Source organism: Equus caballus, chromosome 24, assembly GCF_041296265.1.
Source record: "Equus caballus isolate H_3958 breed thoroughbred chromosome 24, TB-T2T, whole genome shotgun sequence".
Taxonomy (NCBI): Eukaryota; Metazoa; Chordata; class Mammalia; order Perissodactyla; family Equidae; genus Equus; species Equus caballus.
Window position 1 is genome coordinate 21,864,571 of NC_091707.1, and position 25,209 is coordinate 21,889,779.

The window sequence follows — 25,209 nt, forward strand, 5'->3', positions numbered from 1 at the left end:
GATTAGATACCTGGCAGCTGGCTTATGCCTAGACAGATCTCCTGAAGTGAGTATGCAGATATGTTTTCTTTGGGGATCCAGATGTTGAGCAAACAGAACACCAAGAGTAGTGAGCTAGGATGTTCAAATGGCTTCTCTGTACAAATTACAAATAAAGCCTAGTGGGAGTTTATGAGGTAGATTCAATTTCTGTCCTCTGATTCTCTGCCCTTCTTGGCTGGCAGTACCCGTGAAAGGTTGCCTTGATTTGACCAGCTAGTGGACAGTGGAGCAGAGAGCATCGCCATTGTAGGTGCCTTTCAGTTAGGATTTTGGATTTACCAGCAGACTCCAGGAAAGAGCCTCGCCATGAGTTCCTCAGAATAGCTTAAGATCAAGTCCTAAATTCCAAAGGCAGCCGCTATTCCTCTCCTTTATGTCTTTGGTGAGGTGGAGTAGACAAATTTTGAACTTTACAATAATGGCCTAGACTTAAGAATACTTATCTTGGAATTAGAGTGCGTTTCTGAGAGGCAGCATAGTCTAGTTGTTTCCGAGTCAGACTGCTTGAGCATGAATGCAGGCTCTGCCATTTATTAACTGTGTAATCTTGGGTAAGCTGTTTAACCAGGTTCCTTATCTGTAACATGGCCGTAGTAATAGAGATTAAATAAGGTAATAGGTGAAAAATGTTTAGAATACCACTGTGTACATAGTAAGCACCAGGTATAGATGTTTGGATTTAAAGCTGCAGGCCAAAATGCCAACTAAAGAATGTGAAATTTCCTTGTAATTTCCTCTGGCCTGAGACTTTAAGAAGTGCAGGCAGTTAAAACAATGAGATAGTTTTCACCTATTAGCTTGGCAAAAATTAAAAAGATAAAAAAGATCCATAATAGATAAATGCATACACACATTCATGGACTGGCAAAGACAAAAATGGGTACAGACCTGAAAGTTTTTAAATCACCAAATAATAGAATTGAGAGAGTTTTTTTTTTTAATGTATGCATTAACTTTATTAGAAATGTCTTCTTGTCTTTGAACATTTTGAATGATTCTGAATCACAGTTCTTAAAGTCACATGTGTTTAGAATCAGGAGCTCTAACAGACTTTTCTTGTGCAGTTAGTAGACAACACAGATAGATGACTTCAAATATCTGCACTTATTTTCTGTTCTTGCTAATCTAAAGAATAACAGGCGTTCTCTGTAAAATGGCTGTTGCATATTCATGAACTTTGTACACAGGAAGCTTAATAAGACAGTGGCTCTAAATTATTTTCCTAAACATATTCCCTACACAAAATAATTTCAAGATGTAATTGTTAGCTTCTTGTCCAGTACTCTATGTTAAATAATAATAAAATAGTAACTATGTGAAAACAATAGTACCACAAAGAGTGAGCTATTTTGCTAGTTTATTCAAACATTAGTTCTAGAACAGTAATGGAAATGAGTAAGCAAAGTATCCAAAAGACGGAATTTTTACTGTACTCTTACTGATTTCCAGAATGACAAATAGTACCTTATGCAGACATACCAGTAGCAGAACTTTACTTGATCTGTACTTAATAAAAACAACATAAATGGAATTGATAATTTAGAATGATAATAGTGACCTTATTTGCATGCTAAAAATCTGCCTCTTTCCTTCTGGTTTATAAACCTTTTATTGTGTAATATAAGTAGTAAGTAAACTAACAGTACAGGATTCATCTCTGTGGGACCTAGACCACACGTCTAACAGAAATAATTCCTGATCAGTACTGTAAATTCTGTGGGGGTATGACCTGATAAAAAGAGTCTTCCTGTGAATAGACAAGAAGCTGGCAGTTCAGATGCTGAAACTCTAAGAACTTTCGAAGCTTTAGCTGTAAGCTTAGAAATGTTTTAAGAGCTTCCATAGTCAGATGTGAAGATCAGATAAATTTCTTCGTTAACTCTTTATTGCAGGTCTCCTTATTGCTTTATGTCTAGATTGATTACATAATAGAGGACATACTGATTTTTATCACCTTCTTCATCTAATTTAGGTTTGTCAACTCTTGAAGTAGTATATTACTTGTTTTATTGAGGCTTATTTTTCTTCTAGAATTCTGGCTTATGCTCAAATTCTTATTTTCACAGCCTTCACTAGCTTAAATATATTGTCCTTTAAGTGTTTTATCCAAGCTCACATTTCTAATAGATTTGCCTTATAAATTTAGTTGCCACATCTTGGACAATCATTATCTTCAAAGTTCTGGACAATACAAGTATTTCTAAAGACGGAGATAATCCATCACCATGTTTACCTTGATCAGATACCCTTTAAAAGCATACAGCAGGTGATACAAGGATTTAAATTTTTCACCAAGTGTTTCATTTGGGTAGTCATTTGTCGGTAGCTTAGATTTGGTAGAGTAATTAAGAGAAAGAGGGAAGTAAGTCAGTCTGATGAAAGTTGCTGATAAAATTCTGATCACCTGGACTAACTGTGGCATTTGAACTAATATTCAGTTTCTCCTGAGATCATCGATCATCACTCCTTTTTGGTGGTTTTGCTTGAACCAGGTGGGAATCTGTTTCCCATACCATCACTGCCTCTCACCTGCCAATCCAAGAGGGGAAGGACGCGAGAGAAACAGTATCGAGATGCTAGGGCCAGTGGGGACACACTGGGTCTCTCCCCTAGACTCCAAGAACTCCAGTATGGGTGTAAAATAGATTTTAAAAACTTTATTATTGTACATTTTATTTAAGTTTAAAACATTTACTTAAAGTCAGTGAGAACAATGAGGCAGTTCGAATGCAGATAAAACATTAAGTTGTTGACTGTTGACATTGTTGCATTTTCATGGTAGCCCCAGCATCTAATTTATTTTTGTGGCTTTTTAAAATTGTACAGTATTGAGAAAGTCCTGATTTGCACAGATAAGTAGTTGCAAGTAGTAGAAGTTTTTATTTTATTTATTTATTTATTTTTTGAGGAAGACTGGCCCTGAGCTAACATCCGTGCCCATCTTCCTCTACTTTATATGTGGGACGCCTACCAGAGCATGGATTTTGCCAAGCGGTGCCATGTCTGCACCCAGGATCCGAACCGGCGAACCCCAGGCCGCCGAGAAGCAGAACGTGCAAACTTAACCACTGCGCCACCGGGCCGGCCCCGAGTAGCAGAAGTTTTTAATAGCTTACCTTAAATCTCAAGATACTCAGGTTAAATTGATCTAGAGGCATGAATTGAAATTCTTGTATCAAAGTTCAGTTACTAACAACAGCAAATGTTCTATTCCTTATTAAAGTATAAAAATCAGGTAAGCACAAACTTGAGTAAGTTCTAAAACGATATTATCACTATTGTCACATTGTAACTGTTGGATATTCACTTGTTATTACACAACATCACAGGAGCCTACGCTGAGAACCCTGCCTCTTTTTTGAGAATATGTCTCCAATTGAACCTTGTAGCTTTGCAGATCATTTGGAAGGAGAAGAGATTTGAGGTGGAGACAGTTATCCTACTTCATAGGATGTAAGGAGGATTAAGTGAAATAATGCTGGCAAAGTCTTTAGTATACTGCTAAGTGCTCAATAAATGGTCATGGCATTTTCAATATTTAATAACTGATTTAATAGGATTCAGTTGAGGGTCATAGGAGAGCACCTGAGAATTCAAGATAGAAGCAAGCAGTATTCTCCATTAAGATGATGAGACCCTGGAAGATCAACGGCTGTGGAGTAAAAGAACACTTGGGTTCAACCTTATAGGTTGTCATGAGAGAACTAGTTCCCAGTAGAGTAGTGTTTGGCACATAGTAGGTTTTAATAAATGACTATTAAAGAAGCAGCTAAGGACAGAACCAAGTTTAGCCTTGTTTACTTTCAGCTGGGTCAGGAGGAATAGATGTTGCTCTGCAGTTAAGCAAAGGAAGATACCTCTGCTTGGTATGACTTAGGAAAATCTTTCTGACTGACTTTATTCTTAGAGGAGTTCCCTAAAGATACATCATTGTATTGACACCTTTATTAATCTTTGTTAACCTATTCCTATAAATTCTTAGTATTGTGCCCCATCTTTTTTTTCTTCCATACCCTTGCATTTATTTGGTAACTGTTCTGCCAGTAATAGATAAGGGGCTGCTAAGGGAGTAAATACCCTGAAAACAATAGCTTATAGCTGCCGATATAAATATCTATAGCTTATAGTCAGGATTGCTCATGTGGAAAGTGGAGGAGGGTGGGAAAGTATTGGAGTCAAAAGAAACTTGAGTCAGAAATTAGTTTGTAGCTATTACTATTCTACCTGCCTAACAAGGCCTTTTTTCAGGTTGGTGTGTACAACTTTTTAGTTTCCCTAGGCTTAAGCATGATTTCTCTATGTTGAGACTACTTTTGAATGGCTTTGAAGATGCAGCCTTAGATGTACAAGCTACTTTTTCAGATTTTGGCTAAAACAAAAACATCCTGTCCAATTTGACATGCCAGGGAGGAAACACCTGTTTCACACAGGCTTAAAGCTTCGTCTTGGACTTCTTGTAAGAGTTCCTTATGTCTGCAGTAATACAAAAATTTGCATAGCTGTCTTTTACAAAAATACATTCATGTAGTAGACAAATCTGTACATAATTTAGTTACATGGCTTCTTCTAATCCTTCTATGGTAAGCAGAAAAATGTAAAATTAGTTTTATTCGAGCAAAGGCAAACTAACATATAAATTTCCTCTTTTCTCTCCCTCCTTTTTTGTTAAATAGGATAAGTTCTGAGCGTCGAAAAGAAAAGTCTAGAGATGCAGCCAGATCTCGGCGGAGTAAAGAGTCTGAAGTTTTTTATGAGCTTGCTCATCAGTTGCCACTTCCTCATAATGTGAGCTCACATCTTGATAAGGCGTCTGTTATGAGGCTTACCATCAGCTATTTGCGTGTGAGGAAACTTCTGGATGCTGGTGAGTTGTTTTACAAGGGCATAAAAGGCCTAAAAATTAGAAATTAAAAGTAATTAGAAATCGTATTTAGAAGGTGGTCATACTCTCAATTCTTCCTTAACATGATATCTTTTTTATTACCTGCTTTAACAGCTTCAGTCAGGAATTTTTAAGATTCTGGCTTTTTCTACCTCTTTTTCTCTTGCCTTACCTACCTGCCCACCTTCTTCTTTTAATAGCATGACCGTTCTTTCTCTTTTCAATTGTTTGCCTTGCTACATTACTTTAAATAATCATTAAAAGCATCTGGAAAATCTGGTTTTAGTCTTCCTGTCCTCTGGCCTTGAGTTCTGTGTTAAAAGGAGAGTGACAGGAAGCAAAATTTAAATATACAGAAAAAATATACGCTGTGTTTATTAAAGTATCTGGGGAAAACTTCATAAAAATATTTAGATATTATTATTTAAGTATAGCTTTTTAGCTATTTTCCTCTTCTCGTGCCCTTTTTAGGTGATTTGGATATTGAAGATGAAATGAAGGCACAGATGAATTGCTTTTATTTGAAAGCTTTGGATGGTTTTGTTATGGTTCTCACAGACGATGGTGACATGATTTACATTTCTGATAATGTGAACAAATACATGGGATTAACTCAGGTAAAATGCCCATATATATTAAGAGCCCTTCTGTATGTTTTCATGGTTTTATGATATAGATCTAATTTTTTAAAATGTGTTTACAGTTTGAACTAACTGGACACAGTGTGTTTGATTTTACTCATCCGTGTGACCATGAGGAAATGAGAGAAATGCTTACACACAGAAATGGTGAGAAGAAAAGTCTATTGTTTGATTTAATGTGACAGGTGGTTTTACCTAAACAGATTCTGTTACTCATTTTAAAATTTTACTGTTGTACTAACCTAAGGCAAAACACCATATCATGTTTAATAAAATGTTACTCAATTCTTTGTTAAATCCATGTTATTCTATTTTTTTAGGAATTTGATTAAAATACCTAAAAACATTTTTTAAAGCCCATCTAATTCCAAAAATAATTATATAGATATCAGAATAGATAAAATAAAATGGAAAAATAAATAAAAATCAGAACCAAGGAAGTTATAAATTAAAATACAACTTTAAGGCAAGGGGAAGTCATAATTCAAATGGTATGTAATAGGCTTTTAGACAGTTATTAAAGTTGAGGTACCACTTTGGGTTCAGGCTTTCTAAAGGCCCAAGAAAAAGAAAAGAGAAAGTTCACCAGATTTTAAAGAGCATACTAACTGCCTATTTGACCTGTCAGGATGTTCAAAATAATTTGAGACTCTGTTGTTAGGGTACAAAGTATTACACTATGGATATCCCCACATTAGCAACATCAAAAGAGACCTGCTAAGACCTCTAACTCTTAGGAATGAATTGTTAAAAATAATCAAATGTTCTAAGATTTTGGGAAAGTACTTCTTGAATTACAAAAACTTAACAGTTAAACAAAGTCTTTTCATACCCGGGCCTTCTCAAACAGAGTGTATTGATCATAATTTAACACTTTGTTTCCTCATACAAAGTCACCCCAAAGAAAAGTTGTCATGATGCTTTGCAGTTGTTCTTTGCAGCTCTGCAATTTAAGTGTCTAAATTTGTTTGCTTCTGTATTAAACAACCTTACTGTACTTTTTGAATAGTTTTTTTATGGTTTCCTTTTTCATCTCGCCTCATTTATAATAATAGTTAACCTCTGTTGAGAGATCAGTCTGTGCCAGGACAGTGTTCTCTGCACTGTATGTGCTTTACCTCCTTTGTTCCTCACAACAATCCCGTGAAGTTACTGTTATTATTTCTATTTTACTGAGGAAACCGTGGCACAGTGTTACTGAGTAACTTGCCCAGGATTACTTGGTTAAGCTCAGGGAGACTGGATCCAGAGTCCACACTCTCAGTACTTGAGAGCTCTTTCCTTGTTCACTAGCTCTCACTATGTTCTACTGCCATTTTCCACCTTGTCAGGAGAAGCCCTCTTCTGTTTTTAAATTTCATATTGTGTGTTTACTGTGAACTTGGAAAGCAAATGCATACTTGTTAGAATTCTGTATAAAGGAGGAGTAAATACATTCTGAGCAAGGGCCTAAGTGGGCTGTCAGTGAGTTTAACATGAGTTCTAGTGTTTAGACTTTGAGGTTGTGCTGGCTGCTCCATGCTTCCCTTGGGCTAGACTGTAAATGGATGGATATTAGGAAGTCTTGTTTTGATTTGGTAATCATGGTAATGCATTATTCTAAATCAGATATAATCTACTTTATATAGTTTTATGTTTTTAACCAAATGTTTCTTGAAAGCACATGAATATTTTTTGAAATCATTCCTAATGCAGTTAATGCATTTTTGATGTTTTCTTGGGAAACAGAAATGCAGATTGTCGTTTTTAGAAAAGCGAAGCTGCTGCAGCACATCCCGTTTTAGTGAGACACTGAGAGCCAGTGGCGTGTTCATACCACAGTCCTACTACTCTTCCATTTAAATTCTAAAAGGATGACTGGGAGTTCATGAAATTATTATAAAATATGTTTTCAGAGGACTGAAAACTTAGTTTTTTAAAAATGCTTCTTTCAATTAGGAAAATGTGAATACTTTTCAGTTACCTTGGCTTAATTTATCTTCATGTCCCAATTCAAAGGCTTTGGGTTTTCAAAGGTCAGTCCAATTCAAGCTTAGACTATGAAGAACTGAAAATACCCCAAAGAGTTTACAGTTGGGTCTCTGCTGCCACCACCACAATCCCTGCCCTCACACATACCATCACCGAGACCAGTGTGGTTCTGTGGCATTTTTTTAAAATCCACTCTCAAGTGCTTCTAGGGAGGGCACACGGAATCCTTATTTAAGTAAACCCAAATAACTTGTATCAGCACCAAGACTGCCCCAGCTTCCCTAGTTCCATTATTAGCTAGTATAAACTAGAACTCTTCTTCCTCAAGAGTCCAGCGTTTCTAACTAACCAGGCCTAAATTTAAACTTACGTTTCTTTTTCACTTGACACTTTTCCTTCAATATATTAGCCTTAAAGTTTCCAGATCTTTTTAAAATTTATCTCCCTTATTTCCATCAATTTTCAAGTTTTTATAGATTCTACGTCTTCATTTGTCTTTTGCCACCCTTCTTTTCACTTCCGCTATGTTCAGCCCCTCATTACCATCATTGTATTCTAATTCTAACACATCCTATATATTGCTGCTAGATTAATGTTCCTTAAATTACTGATTGTGCTTCCCACCTCAGGATTTTTAGAAGCTCCATGTTGTTTATTAAGGCTGAACTACTCGTTGTAGCCTCCAAGGCCTCCATAGTTATAGCCCTCACTGTTCCTCAAACTTGGTCTCCCTTCTCTTGTGCTTGTACTTTATGTTGCAGCCAAACTGGACTATCTACTCTTCCCCACACGTGCTATTTTTCCCCCCTCTGTGCTTTTCATTCTCTTTCTTCTGCCTGGATACCCTTCTAACTCTCTATTCTTGTGCCAAAGAATTTCTACTTTGTGAAATTCCAATGTCTCTTTGTCTAAGAAGGACTTCTTCATTTCCTCTTGACTAGAAGTCATCTTCTACTCTTTCTATACTTCTTTAAAGCATTCTTGTAAGTCTTAGGCACTTATTCTGCCTTGCATGTCACTGGCCTCACTACATCTACTAAATTTTTAACTTCTTCAGGACAGGCAGTGTGTCTTATTCATCTTTGTATTGCCTGCAATATCTAGCCCAGGTCCTGAATAATGAATATTTTTGTATTTGTTTTGAATCAGACTGATCAATGAAGATATCAAGTTATTATATACTTAGCCACCTGCATGTAATCTCATTTTTTAGTTACATGAAGTTTGGAATGGATAAATAGACTTGAATTTATTTAATTTTAACTCTGCTTTGAAAAGTCATTCGTATTTTTTTTCTTAGTAACAAAGTAGAAATGATTTCCTGCCTGCTTTATAATAAAAGAAGATTTAAGGAAAAATCAGATATATAAAAATGTTATTTGCTATTTTGAAAGTTCTATATATATGTGAGTGCTTATTATGAATTGAGCTAACACTTAGTAAAGGTTTGGAACAGTTCACTAAAGTTCTTTCTTTGGGTGTGCTTAACACTGATAGCACAGTTATGGGGCAAATTCATACCATACTTATATTTCCTCATAATTTGATCAGCTTTACTGGCTTGAATGTGATATGATTAACCATTATCCCAAATATGGATTCTCCTCCCACCAGTTCAGGGAATCACTGCTGTTGTGAACCTCTGGTGCTGACTGCAGTGTGTTAGATCCCTTGGATGTGCTGGAGTGGGCAAAGTGGGTGTGAATCACTGTGTGCATGCTGAGACTTTTAATTGAACAGCACCTAGGTGCTAGGTACTGTACTACTCTTACTGTAACAAATGTATATATTCAATTATGTTTTTAAACTTTATTTCATGCTTTCCTTAGGCCTTGTGAAAAAGGGTAAAGAGCAAAATACACAGCGAAGCTTTTTTCTCAGAATGAAGTGTACCCTGACAAGCCGGGGGAGAACTATGAACATAAAGTCTGCAACATGGAAGGTGAATAAAAATGATTTGTGAGTGGTGATGCACTCGATTTATAGATAACTTCATACATCTTGACACTGCTGGTATTAAGACAGCATTAGAGTTGTGAGGGAAAACTTACTAAATGCTCCTTGGCATTTGCAGATTTAACATCCAAAACAGTGTAGTAATTTGCAGTTTGAGGCATGAACTTAAATTATGTGAACTGCGACACTGGTGTACTGAGCTAACTTAATCAGTTGGCTTTGCCAATTACCCAGTGTTTGAATCTTGACAGAGCTTAATTTTCTATTCATTGTTGTATCATTTCTTTGCTTGGTGTTGAAATACAGTCATCAAAGCAAGAAATAACCATCAAACAGCTACGATGACCAGATGAATGAAAAATCAGCCCAGATTTGTACAAAGGAGATTTTTTAAAGCATAATCTATGGTTCCTGAGGAGTAGGTCATATGTGGTGTTATAAGGAAAACATTTAGTGATTTTCAAAAGTATAGCTAATCTACTAATGACTGTAAATTTTGTGAAAGCTTACTTGCCACATCATTTCAACTACTTATCTCTCTACTTTGTTTTTCTGGCATTGTATATTTTTTAAAAAACTACTTTGTTTTCTTCCTACACAGGTACTTCACTGCACAGGCCACATTCATGTATATGACACCAATGGTAACCAGTCTCAGTGTGGGTATAAGAAACCACCCATGACATGCTTGGTGCTGATTTGTGAACCCATTCCTCATCCTTCAAATATTGAAATTCCTTTAGATAGCAAGACTTTTCTCAGTCGTCACAGTCTGGATATGAAATTTTCTTATTGTGATGAAAGGTAAATAAGACATGAAATATAACTTGAAATTTTTAATTAGTCCATAGCATTTTTTGTTTTTTACTATTCACTATAGTAAAGACTGTGTATGCTTCCTTCCACTAAACTGAATACGATGATTCATCCTAGAACTCAGTAGTATTAGATTAACTTTGTGGATTAATTCAGCCATATTTATTAAACACTTTCTATGTAGGTGCTATCCAGAAATTATTAAGATTAAGTCTTTTTCCTTTAGGGGCTCTAATTTATTTAAAGAGAAAATATACTTCCAAAACATACAAAGCATAATTTCAGGAAGGCTAGATTTCTTTTGGTTATAGACTAGAAAGGAAAGTCTTTGGTCCTCTCCTCACCCTACATGTTTTCCCTGTGCAGCTTCATCCCTCCCCATGGTTTCAATTGCCATTTCCCAAATTATGTTCATAACTATTTCTATTTAATTGTCAATTTGATATTTTTATCTGCATAGATACTCTTCTGTATTATAAACTAAATATTTCTGTAACCTAACCACCACTACTGCCCCAAAACAACTTCAAAAACTGCATTCTCTCTTATAATGCCTATCATGGTTAAATATACCACTGCAGACACATGACTTCAGGAAAAATCTGGAAGTCATCCTTAACTTTTCTTTGGCCCTCATTATCTACACTCAGTTGGTCTCTAAATCCTAAAGGTTTCCTATCATATGTCTCTTGATCCATTCACTCCTTTCCATCCTTGCCCTCCTGCTGTTGAATTCTTCAGCTCATTATTACCTTTGGCTTGAACTGTTGCCAGTCTCTTAAGCTGCTGCTCTGCCAACACATTTGTGCCCTTTTAATCTGTCATCCAGGTTTCCAAAAAGTAGACTTCCTAATGTGAAAACCAGATCATGTCATTCTCCTATTGAAAATGCCACAATTGCTTCCCTTCATCTTCACACACAAAAAACTTTTGTTTATAAAAATAGTAAAGGAGGACAGGAGATTTTTATTTATCAAAAAACGTGCATTTTGAAAAGCTGAAAGAAAAAAGACCTACATGATAAAATCTGAACTTCTTAGCATGACAAAGATATTTATGATCTAGCGCTCCCCACCCCCCACAGCCGGAGAGCTCTACATGCTGTTTGACCATCTTAGTGCCTTTGCACATACTTTGCCATTCTGCAGCGACACTTTCTTCAACTTGTAACGCATACTTACCTTCCAAGAGCCACTTATTGCATCTACTCCTTTGTGGAGCTTTCCTTGTTCCTTTAAGAAACTATATTATTCCTTGTACATACCTCTGATGTAGAATTTATTCTGCTGTTGTAATTATTTGCCTGCTTATTCCATTTTTTACTATAATGCAGTATATCATAGTGGATAAAGGCATAAATTCTGTAGCCAGACTACTAAATCTTGACTTTGCTGCCTATATCCAAATAATATTGGACACATTAGTTCTTCCCTTTGAGGATCAGTTTCTTCGTCTTTAATAACACCTGCTTTATATGTGGTCAACTTGAAGATTATATAAGAAAACCAATTTTAAGCACTTAGCCATAATATAAAGTAGATAAGAATCCTCCACTCCACTGGACAAAGAAACGTGACAGAGCGCTGGCTTTGGAATCACATAATCCTAGATTCAGTCCTGGCTTGCAGCTCTGGTACTTAGAGTGTGGCCTTGGCCTTAGAACTTCAGTATTCTAAATCTCACGTTTCTTATTTGGAAAAGAAAAAAAGGGCCATACTTGAAAAGGCTGTTCTAAGGATTAAAGGAGTTTGTTGAGTGCCTAGTGCACATAGCACATGTTCCACCACTGGGTCAACTTTAAGAAAGATGAAGATAGAAAAGCTAAGAAGTATTTTATTGTGTTTACTGACAGTATTCATGGGAATGTATGGTAGAACAGAAATGCCTATCCTTTTTTGAAGAATTATTTTGTATTTTTTTGAACTCAGTAACAAAGTATAGGGATAGAATGGGGAGAAAGGACACTGATAGAGCTAGAATAAGAAAATGAGAAAGGCAATGACATTCACCTTCTGGTTATATCAGAAAATTAGCAAAATGATCATGACAGAGGAGTAAAAACAGCCAGCTTGGAGATCAACCAAGTAAGGTTTTGATTGTTAGTTTTCTGGTTAGAGCTCTATAGAAACTTCTCACATCTATAACCCCTAAGAACAAAGATACAGAGAAAATTTTGCCTAGTTTTAAGAAAAGCTAACATATCAAGTGTCTAACATCCAAAACACCTGCAAATACCTATTACTTCCTATACTAATTTCCATTTAGAATCATTCAACACATCTGTTGGAGCACCTGCTCTGTTTGTGGAGCTATAACTAGCATTAATGTAGACATGAAGATGAACAGGTCCTTCCTCAAAACACAATGAATGAATGGTATACTGCATAGTTGATTTAGATCACAGGTTTCCTAGTCCATTAAAAATGTTTTCTGGGTTTTTTTTGAGGACGATTAGCCCTGAGCTAACTGCTGCCAATCCTCCCTTTTTCACTGAGGAAGACTGGCCCTGAGCTAACATCCGTGCCCATCTTCGTCTACTTTATATGTGGGATGCCTACCACAGCATGGCGTGCCACGCAGTGCTGTGTCTGCACCCAGGATCTGAATTGGTGAACCCTGGGCCGCCAAAGCAGAACGTGCGCACTTAACTGCTGCGCCACCGGGCTGGCCCCTAAAAATGCTTTTTGATCAAATTTTCTGGATCACTCCTCCCCTTTTTGGTACAGAATATAAGCTATGTAATTTTCTAAAGTTAACTTAGCTTCACCTTCCTTCCTCAAATACAAAATTGACCTTCTAAGAAAATAAATGCTTTTTATATTTTGCCATCTTTTATTCCTTAGTGATAGACATACCTCAGCTCAGATTGAGAAGCACTGATGTTTGTTTAAAGCCTCTTAACATGATATACAAGGCCCTCATTAATCTGATCCTCCTACCTACTTCTCCAGCCTCAACTCTCCCCACTTGACCCCATTAACCACATCAGAGCCTTTCTTGCCTGTACAATGTCAAGCATTTTCTCATCTCTCTTGCTTGTGGTACACCTTCTTCCTGAAATGGTTCTGCTTGACTCTCTTCTATACTCTACTCATAAGTCTCCTCTAAGAAGCCGTCCCTTCCCGTACCATCCTTTCTCATGGATAGAGATGGTTCCTCTGATTCCTGCAGCAGATTCTCATCCCTGCACTTGCCACTTCATTTCATAAGTACTACGTGTACCAGAAGATCAGCCACATGTTGAGTTTTGTCTTTGCATTTTCACACCTAGAACAATGCCAGGCATACATAGGCATAAAAGATTTAAATAATGAAAAAATTATAATTCCATGGGAATTTTACTTAAACATATAACCTATATAATACCAATTAAAATGATTTTTAAAGCATAATAATTTAAATAAGATTTTTTTAACAGTGGTTTCCTTTGAAATGCTGCCACCTAGTGTTAGATATATTTAGAGATGTCCCTTTGTAAAGAATTCTGGATTTTGGCTTGGTTTGGTTTTTGGTTTTTGGTTTTTTACCAATCAGCTTTCTGTTTATCTATTTATTTATTTTGGAATAAAGTATGGCAGATCTTGCCTTAAAGTGTGACAACATAAACAGTATTACTTTTATACATTTCTTAGGAGAAGGGTATCTTTCCTGTGCTTTCTGTAGCTGTTTTTTTGGACACAGTACATTGCCTCAGTCAGAATGTCCTTTGAAATCTAAATGCTAAGAAATTGGGAAGCTTAACTCGTGTTTTGCTCCCAGAAGAGAACTTTCTGTTTAGCACGGTGCTAAGACAGATTTCTCTTTCTCGTGAAATGGGTTACATTTCAGACTGTGGTTACAAAGAGTAATAAGATCTAGTGACTGTCCTAAAGGAGCTGCCAGGGAACGAGAAGGGATAACTAGACTACTTTGTGGTGCGTTTTCAATTTGATAACATTGTTTCATCTGAAATCAATTCCTATAATTTTATGTAATTAATTTCAAAAACTAAGTACAAGAGCATCTTCCAAAACAACATAATAAAAGGTATTCTTTTAGTTCCCATTTAGTGTGGATACTCTTTGGTTGATACTAAAATTTTACAGTGACGATGGATCCCCCAAAGTGAAACCTTGCCTAGGGGAACTGTTAGGTACAGACTCTGGTTTTGTACATAGAAAGAATCTGACTTATGGTAAAATAATGTTATAGATTTAATCTATATTTTCAATTAAATGTCAGTGACTACCTTTATAACTGTTAATCATTTAATTTAGCAGCACTTCATATCACTACCCTGTCTTGTTACCAAAAGTATATACAATAAAATGTGATAAAAATATGTAATAAGTTTGGGTGAAGGGGATAAAAGGGCCAAATAGCCGAGGAACCGTGAGGGCTTCCACATGTACTAACTGTAGAGTTGCTAAAGGTGAGATGTAAATTTATTCTAAGCAAAGAAAGATGATCTTTAGTTTTGAAAATTCACTTGTCCATAAAATTAATGCATATCAGTTACTCTGGAGAAGCAAAAATTTTCTTTATCAGTTAGTTTCTCTTTTTTCTTCTTTCTTACATTTTTTACTTAATAGAATTACCGAATTGATGGGATATGAGCCAGAAGAACTTTTGGGCCGCTCAATTTATGAATATTACCATGCTTTGGACTCGGATCATCTGACCAAAACTCATCATGATAGTAAGTACAATGGAAGAACTCATAGATATTCTAATTATTTAACTCTTGTAATCTCTTTACCATTTGGTCATACACCTAACTTTTGGTTAAAATTAACCCTTATTCCTAGACGAAATATCTTAACCGACCTCTTCATAAGGGATCTTGACACTAAATCTATGTTTTATGTTTGTTACAACCAATACCAGTTAAAGCAGAATCATTTAATAATATATAAAACTTCCCTGGCATTTTAAATACAAAGGCAAGAAAATATAGAATATTACAGCATTATTTTCAGAATTGATACCTAAGTATTCAGAACAGTGGTTGACACATAGAATGCACTCAAAATAATTGTTCAATGAAGTGAAGGTGATCAGCATCATGCACTAGTGGTAATAAGTACCTTTGGCATAAGATAGCATTCTCAGTTTGACTCAAATGAATGTTATTTGAAGATCCTATGTTAAGTAAAACTCTGGGATTTCTCACTTGCCTGCTTAATGTGTACCTATATACGATTTCAGTGAGACTGGGCATGCCTGAATGTCACTGAGTTAGTGTGATTAGCCTTGAACTAGAAAGGGCCCAAGTCTATAGTCAGGGCCCCAATAACTCATAATATCATCATTACTATTTACGTAGTACTTTCTCCCAAATCAATAATTAATTAAGATTGCCTAAATTGCCAAAAGACGTCGGCATGAAATCAACTGAGATTCAAATGCAGTAGCACAGCTCTTTGAAGCATCTGGTTCTCTGGAAACTATAGCAGGAATTTAAGAAAATTATAGCAGCACCACTTTCTTGAATGTTCTCTGTGGAATCAAGATTATTCATTCTCTGGTTTGTCTAATACTTTGAATATGTAAGTCATTAAAGGAATTTTAGTCAGTGCTGTCCCTCATTCTTGGCTTTCATTTTATTTAAAGTGAGGATTGGCAGGAAAGGAGTTTACTTTGCGGGTTAGAAGACTGAAATGGGTACATTTTCAGCTATGCTCCAGCTTATTCTCTCTTTCAATTCAAACAGTGACAGCGGACTCCATTAAAATAAATATTTCTCCCCTTTTCTACAACTGATCAACATTCAACGTCCATTCATTCGACTAGAAATTCAAAGTTGTTGTCACTGCATGACTCTTTTTCCTTTTCACTCCTAGTGTTCACTAAAGGACAAGTCACCACAGGACAGTACAGGATGCTTGCCAAAAGAGGGGGATATGTCTGGGTTGAAACTCAAGCAACTGTCATATATAACACTAAGAACTCTCAACCACAATGCATTGTATGTGTAAATTATGTTGTGAGGTAAGCTTGGAAAATAAATATTGGGGGGGAGCTAGTAGTAACTTTTTTTTGGATACTCTGTTCTTTTATAGGAAGAGAAGATTATAAACATTAACTGAATTTTATTTTACTTTCACATTCTGCCTAATTATGGTTTTCAGTGCTCTGACCTGCGTTTTCAGGTCAGCTGTTCTAGAGTGAGTCCACTGACTCCTCTCAGTAGCTATCTGCCCCCATCCTTTTCGCTCTCATTTTTAAAAAGACCTTGAAAAAAATACCAGATGTATGGATGAGTTTGTACTAGTCATACAGCTATCACCATATACTATCTCAAGGCAGCTGTGTTCTTTTTGTAGGAAGAATACTGGCCTTGGAATAGTTAGGTTTGTCTCAAAGCTCTGTCACTCTTTAGCTCCATGACCTTGGGGAAGTCTCCCCATTTTTCTGAATTTCATCCATATAGGAAAGATGATAATACCACAAAAGGGTATAATGTGGATTAAATGAAATTCTATTTGCAATTACTGTAAGAGGCCGTATAATGTGATGCGTGTCTCATGTATAATGATGAACCCTTTGCTTCGTTGATTGGCTTGTGACTATTATGGATATCATAAACTAATCTTTCATTTGATCTATTTCAGTAGGCGACTGCCCCCTTCTACTTCATCTTTTGCATTACCACCAGGCTGAGTTTTCTTGCCTGGATATCTGATTATCTCATTTTCCTTAGAAATGTTTTAAGGATTCCTTTATCAACCCCAGGATAAACCCTCACGTACTTGCATAGCATCATTTTTTATTATTTTCTATACTCCCATGCTTTCATAGATGTAGCTGTTTTTCCAAAATCTGTGACCACCTCTCTTAGGAAGACTTTGGTCATTTGTTTTAATTTTTGCCACTTGTGACACCATCCTTTAATGTTTTAATATTAGCGCCAAAGAGTTCTTTTTTGACTTTACCATTATATAAGAGTCACCTAGTTGGAATGTCCTCCTTTCCCCCCAATCCCAGTCTGCCTAATAAATACTACTTGAGCCCAAGTTTCAGCTTATTGGCCTCTCTGTGAAGCAAGCCTTCTCTAATTTAGCAATCATCACTTTGTATTTTAATTGTTGGCACACCTACTTTCACACTGAGTCATAAACTTCTTGAGGGCAAGGGATGGGTATTTTAATCTTTGCATCCTCAGTTCATTTCACATAGTAAACACTTAATATTTGTTGATTAAAGGAGCAGTAAAATTTCGTTTAAACCAAACGTGAAGATGGAGCTGCTGTTCATCATCTCTCTTCAACTCTATCCCATAGGTAGTATCACCATATCATTTTCCTACCACCAAAGAAGATACGGCACCCCTCTTAGAAAGACCTTGGTCATTTATCCATATATCTTCATAATCCAGGACCATGCTTAGGTCATGCTTCATATATTAGCACCAAAGAGTTCTTCTGTGCCAATTTCATTGTATGTGAGTCAGCACAAAAATGATGAAGATCTACTTATATCCTTCATGTACCTGATTGTTACATTTCTTTGTCATCACAACTCTTCCCAAAGGGATAGCTGAAATTTCTCAATTGAATTTAGTAGAATATTTGAATTATATTATACTGTGAATTTTAATAGGTCTTTATTTCATATTGTTATTTTAAACACTGAATGTGACCAAGTATGCATGAGAGATTATAGGTCAAGGCATCTTAAAATGTTCCTTTTCATAAAGCAGAATTTTTTTGAGAGACAAGGTCATTTCAGAGCCTCTCCCCGTTATTGTGTCAAGTGCGCATTTAAGAATTACTAATCTCTTTTTTGACAGTGGTATTATTCAGCACGACTTGATTTTCTCCCTTCAACAAACAGAATGTGTCCTCAAACCAGTTGAATCTTCAGATATGAAAATTTCTCAGCTATTCACCAAAGTTGAATCAGAAGATACAAGTAGCCTCTTTGATAAACTTAAGAAGGAACCTGATGCTTTAACTTTGCTTGCCCCAGCTGCTGGAGACACAATCATATCTTTAGATTTTGGCAGCAATGGTGGGTCTTTAGTTATTTTGTTAATTGCTTAAGCTATGTCTGTTGCTGCAAGCCCATTTTAACTGACCTTTACTCTGACATTTTTTGTTGGTAATCATTTGGATATTGTGGTTTTATCTATTTTTTTCATAGTCTGCTTGAAAGTACTTGCTTAAATATTTTTGCCCCTGTAATTTCTCAGCATTCCTGCTTTTTGTCACATTGTTGGAAATTGTGCTTCAAAGTGTCCTTAAGGTATTTCTTTTTTCCACTTCAATTTTTCTCAGCTACTCTCATTTCTATATCCTACTGTCATATTTCCTCCACAGTTTAGCAGAGTTGTATTGCAAGAGGTATCATTGCATTAAAGGATACATAAGCATTCATACCATAATATCAGACATTGAAAATGAAAACTACAATTTCAAAGTAGGTTAAATTTTAATGCATAAAAGTTATGAAAAGGTTGGAATTGTAGATTTAATGTATTAAGTTTAATTGTAGATTTAATGCAATTTAGATTAATAGGAGTTAATAGTGAATTGGAACGATAACTCAGACTTACACCATAATATCTGTAAACTTTCTGATCAAGGAAAATCTGGTAACATTTTTGTTTGAGTGAACTAGGCAAACCTCTGATAAAAGGGGACAGAAATTTTCCTATATGTTAAAATCTAGATATTCTTTAAATAGACTAATTTTTTTCCCTACAGACACAGACACTGATGACCAACAACTTGAGGAAGTTCCATTGTATAATGATGTAATGCTCCCATTATCCAATGAAAAAATACAGAATATAAATTTGGCAATGTCTCCATTACCTGCCTCTGAAACTCCAAAGCCACTTCGAAGTAGTGCTGACCCTGCACTCAATCAGGAAGTTGCATTAAAATTGGAACCAAATCCAGAGTCACTGGAACTTTCTTTTACCATGCCCCAGATTCAGGATCAGCCAGCTAGTCCTTCTGATGGAAGCACTAGACAAAGTTCACCAGAGGTAGGTGTTGTGCTCTAATAAGAAAAGGATAACTTTCAGATTTTAATATTCAGGAATGTATTTGAAATTTTGATTCAAACTTTGATTTGAACCACGTGTCACAGTTTTGTTTGTGAATTTTAGCACTTTAAAATTACTACAAAAGCTGTTGTGAGCCTAACTTAGACCTCAGTGCATGTTTTAGGGTCAAAGATAGGAACATGGGAAGGAACTGGTTTAACATGAAACATAAAACTTATGTTGCTTCTCTCTATATTTATATCAATAAGACAAAGTCTTGAATTTAGACATCCACAGAGAACAATACTGTGTGTGTGTGTACGAGAGCTCCAAGCCCACACATAATACCCTTTGATTTGGAAAATAGTCCAGTGCAAAAAGCTTAGCCAGGCTTAGAAAGGACTCTAAGCTCTTTGCCCAGTTTATTCCAGTTTCCATCACTGTTTTGAAATTCTGGATAAGTGTAACATGAAAATACCAAGTCTTACACAGAATAAATACCTAATAACTGCTTTTTATTCAAGTTCTGTCTTGATATTAGTTTTCTTATAAAGACAATAAAAATAGTCTTTAAGGGCTAGGTTGGGCCAAGACTAAAGGTATCACATAGAGCTCTATTTCTGAATCTAGAATGAGTCAATTTCGGAGCTTCATATGTCTAAAAATATGCTCCAGAGTAGGGTGACCAAGATCTGAATATTATGCTTTGATAAATGAGGCACAAATAAGCCTCAATAAGTGGTAAATAGTCTTACATTAAATATTTATTGATTCAAACTGGCAAGCTGAGAGTAGATTTGACATCTCATAGCCTTCTAGAGAATATATCCTATGCTCTGGTTGCTCATTTTGCCTAGCACAAAAATGTTCAACTTAGTTTGTCTTTAATCTAACAAAAGTAAATCTAAAAAAAAATGTTAAAATGAGAGGCAGAAGTTTATGCTTAGAATACATAGCTGTAGTTTTTTGGTTAAAATTCTTGCTCAGAACTTCTAAAATAATAGCACATTCATTAAGGTGAATGCAAGTAAAAGGACTTAAGTCTCCACCCCTACCTCCTGGGTGGCTATGAGATTTCCGGGTAGATGGCCACAGAAGTGTGCCCTCTCAGTACCAAGGTAGGCTCCAGTGGGGATATCATCTAATTATTGGCCAATTGAGTACCATGTGGGAGTTGAATTATTAGATGAGTTTTATTCTTAGAATAAGCAGATGAATGCATCTTTTAATCTTAATTTTATAAATGATGTTATATTACATGCAGTCAGAAATGTGTATATTGACAAAATTAGTTTTAAGTGTAAGCTCAAAAATTAAACTTCTCACTAGTTAGATAAAATTTGACAGAAGAGGTGGACTTTTTTTTTTTTTTAGTTTTTTTTTTATTTAGTTATTGATAGGTTACAATCTTGTGAAATTTCAATTGTACATTAATGTTTGTCAGTCATGTTGTAGGTGCACCACTTGACAGAAGAGGTGGACTTTGTTGTGTATTCTCTGAGATGTGGTTTGAGAATTCTACCAAGTAGCAAAACATGCTGGCTTCTTCAGGGAGAAGTAAATATTTAATTCCTTTTACAGCCTAACAGTCCCAGTGAATATTGTTTTGATGTGGATAGTGATATGGTCAATGAATTCAAGTTGGAATTGGTAGAGAAACTTTTTGCTGAAGACACAGAAGCAAAGAATCCATTTTCCACTCAGGTATATGAACTTGTTTATTATATTTATATATATATTTTAAGATTGGCACTTGAGCTAACATCTGTTGCCAATCTTCTTCTTTCTTTTCTTCTTCTCCCCAAAGCCCCCCAGTACATAGTTGTATATTCTAGTTGTAGGTCCTTCTAGTTGTGCTATATGGGACGCCACCTTAGCATGGCCTGATGAGTGGTGTCATGTTCACGCCCAGGATCCGAACTGGCGAAACCCCAGGCCACCAAAGCGGAGCACGCGAACTTAACCACTCAGCCACGGGGCCAGCCCCTATATTTTATATTAAACCTTATTAATTTTTAGTCTGAAGTGACTTTGGGTTTAGCTTGTTTTCCTTTTATAAGGTGTGGCCATTGTAAAAACTCATGTACTTGTCTTAAAGGACACGGACTTAGACCTGGAGATGTTAGCTCCTTACATCCCAATGGATGATGACTTCCAGTTACGTTCCTTCGATCAGTTGTCACCATTGGAAAGCAGTTCTTCAAGCCCTCAAAGTGCGAGCACGATTACAGTATTCCAGCCGACTCAAATGCAAGAACCTGCTCTTCCTACCGTCACTAACACTGCTGCCAATGATGAATTAAAAACAGTGACAAAAGATGGTATGGAAGACATTAAAATATTGATTGCATCTCCATCTCCTACCCACGTCCCTAAAGAAACTACTAGTGCCACAACATCACCATATAGTGATACTCGAAGTCGAACAGCCTCACCAAACAGAGCAGGAAAAGGAGTCATAGAACAGACAGAAAAATCTCATCCAAGAAGCCCTAATGTGTTATCTGTCACTTTGAGTCAAAGGTATTTATATGTAACATTAAAGTTATAATTCTTTTATGTTTTTTTAGAAAATGTGTGTGGTGGTAAATTATTTCTAAACATAGGAAACCTTCTGATATATATGCTTTAAGGAACATGAAATTGACATACAAATTCTGAACTTAAAACATGCACTCCAGAAACTGTTTCTAAATTAGGTTGTGTATTTATTTTCTCTAAAATAATCATATCACCTGTCCAAATGTAGGAGGTAGGAAAGTCTTCTAATACCTTTAAAAATAAAATCCAGCCAATAAGTTCTGTACATGTACAAAAATTGGCCCCGTTTCTTGCAGTTGTTTAAATCAGACTAGTTAACTACCCTCACTGCTTCCATTTCTTAGAGCTCTTTTTAAGCTTTCTTGAAAAAAGCCTTTCCACCTTAAGGGTATTTCCAATTCCCCATTCCAAATTGAGCCTGATGGTCTTCAATCCTCAGTATTCAACATAGATATTTATAATACTTCTTTTTAAATTTTATGTATAGTTACTTATAATTGCTTTTATTTTTCATTAAATATTTATAGAACATTAGCTATATTATAGGTTAAATAGATTTTTAAGAGCTACAGCAGGAATCTAAGTATGATTTATGACATTGCTTCTGTGGAGCTAATGTGAGCAAACATCTGGACACCACCCAAATTTTAAGTTATAATTTCTGTATGTAATTTGTAATGGGATTTGACATATTTTAAATTTGAGGCTATAGTCACAGGAAGTAAGTTTTAGCTAGTCAGTGGTGTGGTGTGTGGAGGAGAGAAATGATTCCTCCTCTCCTGTGCCTACACCGAGCAGACAGTGACAGCAACAGGAGAAAGCACTGCCACAGCCAGAGCTAGTTCCCCTGCCCTGCGTCTCTACTTTGACCTAGAATGCTGGGAAGGCCTTTTCCTAGAGCTAGGAAAAGATCTTGGGGCTTTAGACTAATAAAGAACAAAATGTAAGGTACTTTACATTACTTGGTAAATTACTATGTCATCAGCTGCCTGACTCTCTGAGTTCCTCCAGGGCAATGACAATGTCTTGGACATTTTAGTGGTACTAGTACTTACCTCAGTACCTAATGTATAGTGCTTGCTCAATAAATGGTTATTGGATGGACAGATGAATGAATATAGTAATATAAATGGCAATGACCTGTAATTTACAGTTTACTATTAGCTACAGAGGACTATGGGATATTGTTTTCTGAACAACTGTGTGCTTGTCACAACCAAAGTCTATTTTTAGTCTGTTAAACCTAAATCTAGTCAATTTAGCAATTGTTTTTTTACATTAGTTCCAATACAGTATGCACTACACACTTTAAGAGATGAACTTACCTTTCGGAACTATATGGAGGCTTTCTCTTTACTACTTCTCTAGGTAATTATTTGCAAAAATTGAAGTACTGTACTAAATCAGATGACTTACAGTTTAGAGCAAAGACTAAAGATAAACCATTTAAAGTACTGTTACTAAGATGATATTAACAGGATATGCTGTTATACTGCATAAAGATAATGTATTTATATAAGGATTTTAAAACCTGCCTGTCTATATATTGGAGGTTTTATAGACTTTTTAAAAGTACAAAACAAAACTGCATGTAGCAGAGCAGTTAGAGTAATATATCACTTACCCATATGGCATTTTCAGCTATAGGGAACAGACAGCAAGGAGACATTATGATTATGTAGAGGGGGTGAGGGGAGTTCTTGAAGGACAAAACAGATACAACAAAATTGATGTACTCGACACATCAAACAGTTCTTCACTATCTAATATTAATTTTAGATGCAGGTGGTTCAGGTTTGATGACCAGATCAATACTGAGGGCACACTGGCGTACTGGGAAGATCATTGGGAGGGGAGTGGGCATCAGGAGACCCAGAATGTACTTCATATCTGCAGCTAATTAGCAGTGGGACTTTGAGCGAGTGACCTGACAGGCCTCAGGTTTCTAACTTATAAAATGTGTATTATGTACCTGTGTTACCTATCTTAGGGATGGGAGTGAGCCTAAAATGAACTCAAGAACATGAAATGTTTTATAAACTGAAAATGTTATGCAAATGTGAAATTAATCTTGTATTACAGTAGTCCCAAGAATATCCATGTGTTATATTAGATGGAATGAAAGGCCAATATTTTTTTGACTTACAAAAATACCAGTTTAGTTCTGTCCAGTTCTATTTTCTAAATAGGGAAATGCATATTTTAGGAAATTTTCTGTTTTAAAAATTGAATGTTGGCATTCAAAGTGATAACCTTTGGTAATCAGGAAGGTCCCCTTATGTATATTAATTTTGGAAAACAGGCATTATATATTTTGTTTAAAAAAGCTAGATGGATATTTTTAAAGATAATAATAAAAGAACGGCATTTTTTTTCAGAACTGCCGTTCCTGAGGAAGAACTAAATCCAAAGATCCTGGCGTTGCAGAATGCTCAGAGAAAGCGCAAAATAGAACATGACGGTTCACTTTTTCAAGCAGTAGGAATTGTAAGTGTTAGAATATATGTTTGCTTTTCTATTCTGGCTAATGTGCTATTTCTGAGTTATATATATAGGTAATTCCTTGTTTCTTCCAAATCTTAAAATTATATTTTCAGAAGTTATACATTGGTTTTTTCACTTTTATACTGTTTCTTAAAAATATAAACATTTAATGAATACATTCAGGGTGTAAAAATTCCAAACATTATAGATAGTATTTTGAGTAAAAAGTAAAGTTCTCCCTTATTCCAGCTCCGACATCACCACTGGTCTTGATGTTTTCGCTTTAAGTTACTTCTTACCCCGAAAACACAGTGGTTAAGTCAATGCTAGTGTAATCGACACTGATATTTTCAGACCAAATTAACTAGAAAGCATTTACAGACACATTAGCTGAGTGTAATTAATGGCAAATGACTTTATCATTGTAGTATTAAGAGAAAGAATTAAAAATAATTTAGGGCAGTACTTGATTTAAGAAACCTGCCTATATATTGTTACTAAACTTAGTCTGATTTCAAAGTTTTTGATTTTAAAAAACTTGAACATAGTAAAGTTGAACTAACTTTCCTGTTTTTAGGGCGCATTACTACAGCAGCCAGATGATCGTGCAACGACTACATCACTTTCTTGGAAACGCATAAAAGGATGCAAATCTAGTGAGCAGAATGGAATGGAGCAGAAGACAATTATTTTAATACCCTCTGGTTAGTTTATTCTTTCTGCCCTTCACAAAGAGAATTAAAATACACGAAACTTTTTTATTTAAGAGCTTTACTTCAAGTGAGAGTGATTTTTCTTCCTTAGCAAGATTAAAAAACAAGGTAGCATTTTATCTAACGGCTTCTAACACAGGAATAGCTATTTCAAGATGGAATTTTAACTTTTTAGTAATTATCTTTGGT

General features: G+C 35.7%; 1 protein-coding gene and 1 long non-coding RNA gene across 2 annotated transcripts in view; one reads left to right on the forward strand and one right to left on the reverse strand.

The window, feature by feature from the left end:
• The window catches only part of HIF1A (hypoxia inducible factor 1 subunit alpha), a 43,496-nt gene that overhangs the window by 16,675 nt on the left and 1,612 nt on the right, over window positions 1–25,209 (forward strand). Inside the window, exons 2-14 of the mRNA XM_023627857.2 lie at window positions 4,716–4,906; window positions 5,396–5,541; window positions 5,628–5,712; window positions 9,366–9,478; window positions 10,094–10,296; window positions 14,880–14,986; window positions 16,131–16,278; window positions 18,080–18,300; window positions 18,996–19,282; window positions 20,864–20,986; window positions 21,381–21,805; window positions 24,202–24,310; window positions 24,885–25,011. Coding sequence (XP_023483625.1) covers window positions 4,716–4,906; window positions 5,396–5,541; window positions 5,628–5,712; window positions 9,366–9,478; window positions 10,094–10,296; window positions 14,880–14,986; window positions 16,131–16,278; window positions 18,080–18,300; window positions 18,996–19,282; window positions 20,864–20,986; window positions 21,381–21,805; window positions 24,202–24,310; window positions 24,885–25,011 — 2,285 coding nt within the window. The remainder of the gene's footprint in view (window positions 1–4,715; window positions 4,907–5,395; window positions 5,542–5,627; window positions 5,713–9,365; window positions 9,479–10,093; window positions 10,297–14,879; window positions 14,987–16,130; window positions 16,279–18,079; window positions 18,301–18,995; window positions 19,283–20,863; window positions 20,987–21,380; window positions 21,806–24,201; window positions 24,311–24,884; window positions 25,012–25,209) is intronic.
• The window catches only part of LOC138920643 (uncharacterized), a 28,493-nt gene continuing 4,666 nt past the window's right edge, over window positions 1,383–25,209 (reverse strand). Inside the window, exon 2 of the long non-coding RNA XR_011432161.1 lies at window positions 1,383–4,935. This is a non-coding gene — a long non-coding RNA (uncharacterized lncRNA). The remainder of the gene's footprint in view (window positions 4,936–25,209) is intronic.